The 3,844-nt window shown below is 35.1% G+C and overlaps 1 protein-coding gene across 1 annotated transcript; it reads left to right on the top strand.

The window, feature by feature from the left end:
- The first annotated feature begins 277 nt into the window (after window positions 1-277).
- Window positions 278-1,123, top strand: LOC136071033 (glycine-rich cell wall structural protein 2-like). The gene has a single exon (XM_065781851.1). It carries the CDS (start codon window positions 278-280, stop codon window positions 1,121-1,123), a length of 846 nt encoding a protein of 281 aa, XP_065637923.1.
- Window positions 1,124-3,844: the final 2,721 nt, after the last annotated feature.

Below are 3,844 nucleotides of genomic sequence, written 5' to 3'. Positions count from 1 at the left end.
CTAGATAAGATCATACATGCATTCTGTCCACAATTATTTGTGTTTTGATTAGAGTTAGGCAAGAAATATGTGATTTGCTAAACACTTTTTGTCAGCCATAATTGACTTGGATTCCTTATTTAACTCTCCCGCCAATTTCCCCTTTAAAACGCAGCAATGAGCATGGACTAGCAGTGAAACTGGTTGTGACTATATAAGCGTTCGTGTGGCTGCTTATATAACAGGACTAATCAGAGACAAGGAGGGGGCAGGCACTAATTGCTTTGTTCAAAGGGTCATGGGTGCTTGCGCTAAACTTCTGCACGTGACTCTGCTTCTTCTGAGTACCGTTTGTGGTTTGAGTGCTAGTATACGTACTAATGGTCATGGAGAGAGAAGCCTTGGTAGTGTAAGGAATGGCGGTGGTGGTGGTGATGATGATTATTGCTCTTATCAAAATTGGAGGAGTTGTGGGAGTTTCTTTGGAAGAGGGGGTAGAGGTCTTGCCACAGAGGGTAAAGGAGTGAGTCATGGTGGAGGTGGAGGTGGTAATGATGATACAGCCAGTGGGTCAAGTTATGGAGCTGGAGGTGGTGGAGGAGGAGGAGGTGGGGAAGGTGGTGGGGGAGGTCCAACTGGTGGAGGGTCTGGTCATGGTAGTGGATTTGGTATTGGAGTTGGTATTGGTGGTGGTGGTGGTGGTAGCGGAGGAGGTGGTGGTGGAGGCAATGGAGGAGGTTTTGGATATGGTAGTGGATTTGGTGCTGGTTTTGGTGGTGGTAGTGAAGGTGGAATAGGAGGAGGTGGTGGAGGAGGAGGTGGAGGTGGAGGTGGAGGTGGTGGTGGTAGTGGCTTTGGAAGAGGATCAGGTCATGGTAGTGGATATGGTGTAGGCGCAGGGGTTGGTATAGGAGGCGTTCAAGGTGGAGGTGGTGGTGGTGGTGGTGGTGGTTTTGGTGATAGTGGAGGGTATGGCCATGGTAGTGGTTTTGGTGCAGGAGCTGGTGGTGGAGGCATTGGAGGAGTAGGAGGAGGAGGTGGTGGTGGTGGTGGTGCTAATGGAGGGACTGGCCATGGTAGTGGTTTGGTGAAGGAGTTGGTGTTGGAGGCATTGGAGGTGGAGGTAGTAAAGGGGTGGTACTAGTGGTGAAGTAGTGGTTCTAGTGGAGGTGAGGGTGTAAATGGTGGTAGTAGTGGTGGTAAAGGTGTTGGCATAGGAGGAGGTGTTGGCCAAGGTATGGCAGCAATAAGGTATTGGTATAGGATTCGGCATTGGAATTGGATTTGGATTTGTATTGGAAGCAGTGGAGCTGAAGATAGTAGTAATAATGGTAATGGTGAGCCCTAAAATACCCTTTTGAGATTATATGACTTTCAAATGCCGCAGCTCTAGTTACTAAATTTCAAATGAACAAGCTAGAATATCCCAAGAATTGAAGGAAAGGAAAAATGAAATTATATTTTTGATCAATTCTATTGATGTCACACTAGATTATAATTCTAATTTGCTTTAAAATAAATATCAGTAATGTATTTTTTTTTTAAGTTTTATTATTTAGGCTTCATTTGTTTAGTTTTCATTTGCGAGTTCATAAAATAATGGAATACAATGAAATGTATAAATTATTAATGAATAAAATGAAATGGAATGTTCCCCCTACCCCCCCCCCCCCCCAAAAAAAGAAAAAAGAAAAAAGAATGATTACAAGAAATGGAAATGAATATATAGAATGGAGCAAAACTAAGCCATTTTGTTTGGATGCTACCAAAGAAATAGGGTAAAATAAATAAATAAAATTTCCCTTAGGTTTGTATTCATGCCAAGTACTACCATTTTTTTTTTTAAATATCTAATTTTCTCCCTAAGTACAAAAAAAGTTAACACAATTTAAAATTCTCATATTCCTCCTGCTTCCTTTTCCATCAATGCTTGTCATTTATCTACTATGAGCTACTCTGACATTCTTTTGTATATATAATTTCCATAATATAGTCATTGTGAGACATGTGCAGTGAAGAGAAGTTGTTAGATGGAAACAAAGGACTTAGAGGAATAGGGAACTCTCAAATGTGTTAAGTGTTGTTTGTAATTAATGAAAAAACTGGATATTTTTTAAAAGTTTTGGCAATATTTGGTATTAAGCTAAACCTCAAGAGTGATTTTTGTATTTTACCCAAAGAAATAAATGAAAAAGATTGATTAGTAAATAATCTTATTTAGGAGTACCATAAGAATCAATGAAAAATAATAATTTTATAACAGCGTTGCTATTTTACCCTTTATTTTATAATAAAAAAGGTTGTAATTTGTCAGCATTATTGTTGTTATACATATTTTATGAATAGAAAAGAGAGAAAAAAATACATAAGTAGGCAATGTTGAAGAGAGCTAAGAGAAAGCTCTCCTAACCGAAAGAGAACAATCCTAAACGAGAGAGAGAGAGCGTAGATGTGAAATGAGTAAAATGATGCAATAATTAAAAGAGGCATTTCGGAAATTTGAACAATATAAGGGGCATTTCGGAAATTTAGTCAAAATGTCATTAAACTCCATCATATTCCTCCCAATTTCAAGTTTGGCCTAGATTATTAAACAAGTTAATCTTTAAAAAAAAAATTGAACAAATTCATGAGTATTATGCTCGATTTGGGAATATAATACATCTATAAAGTATACTTATAGACTTGGGATTAAATCGATTAAAATACTTAAATTAATACTTATAGTTTATTGAAAATATAAAAAGTTCATTTCATAATAATTAGATAGAAGGATTTTTCAAAAATAGTCTATTTAATTAACTCAAGTAATACATTTGTAACTTTAATTTAATTATTAATTATTAGCTTATATTTCTAAAGGGGTAAAATTTTTTAGATATACTATTTACATATGGAAAAACTTTGGCTAAAAATTTGACTGTAGCCTAAGGCGACAAGTCTACTTAATTTTTTTTTTTTTATTGGATATGAATTTTGACAAATCTACCTTTATATTACATTTTCTTATTATATTATCCATATTTGCAAAATTTCCAAAAGATCAAAGACTCTACATGCTTGCAAAATAACTATATTATATATTAATCAAATGTTTAAATTTCAAGTTTTTGTAATTTAAAATTATGCATAAAAAATAACTTTTGGATCAAATAGTAAATAACTTTCAATTGGCACAAAATTTGATATTTGTATTAAGAACATAAATAATATACAATTCAATAGTTAGATTTTCAAAATATATAGTCATGTTAATTTTTTAAGTTAGAGTTGTAGCCTAACCAAACTTTGTCATTTGCATATATGGGGGGAAAAAAATTAAATGTTGATTGTAGGCCTAAGCTCCATTAAAAAAATAATAATAATAAATAAATAAATAAATAAAAGAAGCATAAATGAGGTGTGCACTCTCTTTCCACATGCAATTATTAGTACAGAGCATTCACATCTGGTATCTTCATACTATTCTATTTTACCACCTTAAAACTACTTTATCTATTATACCATACCATTTTACAATACATTCAATATCCCAACTTTTATTTTACAATACAACAAATTAAAATTATATAAATTATATAATAAAATAATAAACAAATTATCTATCTCTCTCATTCTGTCCCTACCTCTCCCTCACTTTCTCAACAACCAAACAAACAATCACCACCATACCACCACCATGCCAACCACACCACCACTGCCCTCTGCCCACCAAAATCCCACAGGAACCAAAAACCCAAAACAAAACAAACAAACAAAACCCACCAAAAACCTAGCAAACCCATAGCAAAAACAACCAAACAACCCACTACCCACTACCCACCATGCCACCACCACTGTCTACCACGCCAACCTAACTAACCAA

This window comes from Quercus suber, unplaced genomic scaffold (assembly GCF_002906115.3).
Source record: "Quercus suber isolate HL8 unplaced genomic scaffold, Cork oak 2.0 scaffold_280, whole genome shotgun sequence".
NCBI lineage: Eukaryota > Viridiplantae > Streptophyta > Magnoliopsida > Fagales > Fagaceae > Quercus > Quercus suber.
Note: the sequence above shows the minus strand (reverse complement) of the source record. Positions and strands in the feature narration are given on the sequence as shown.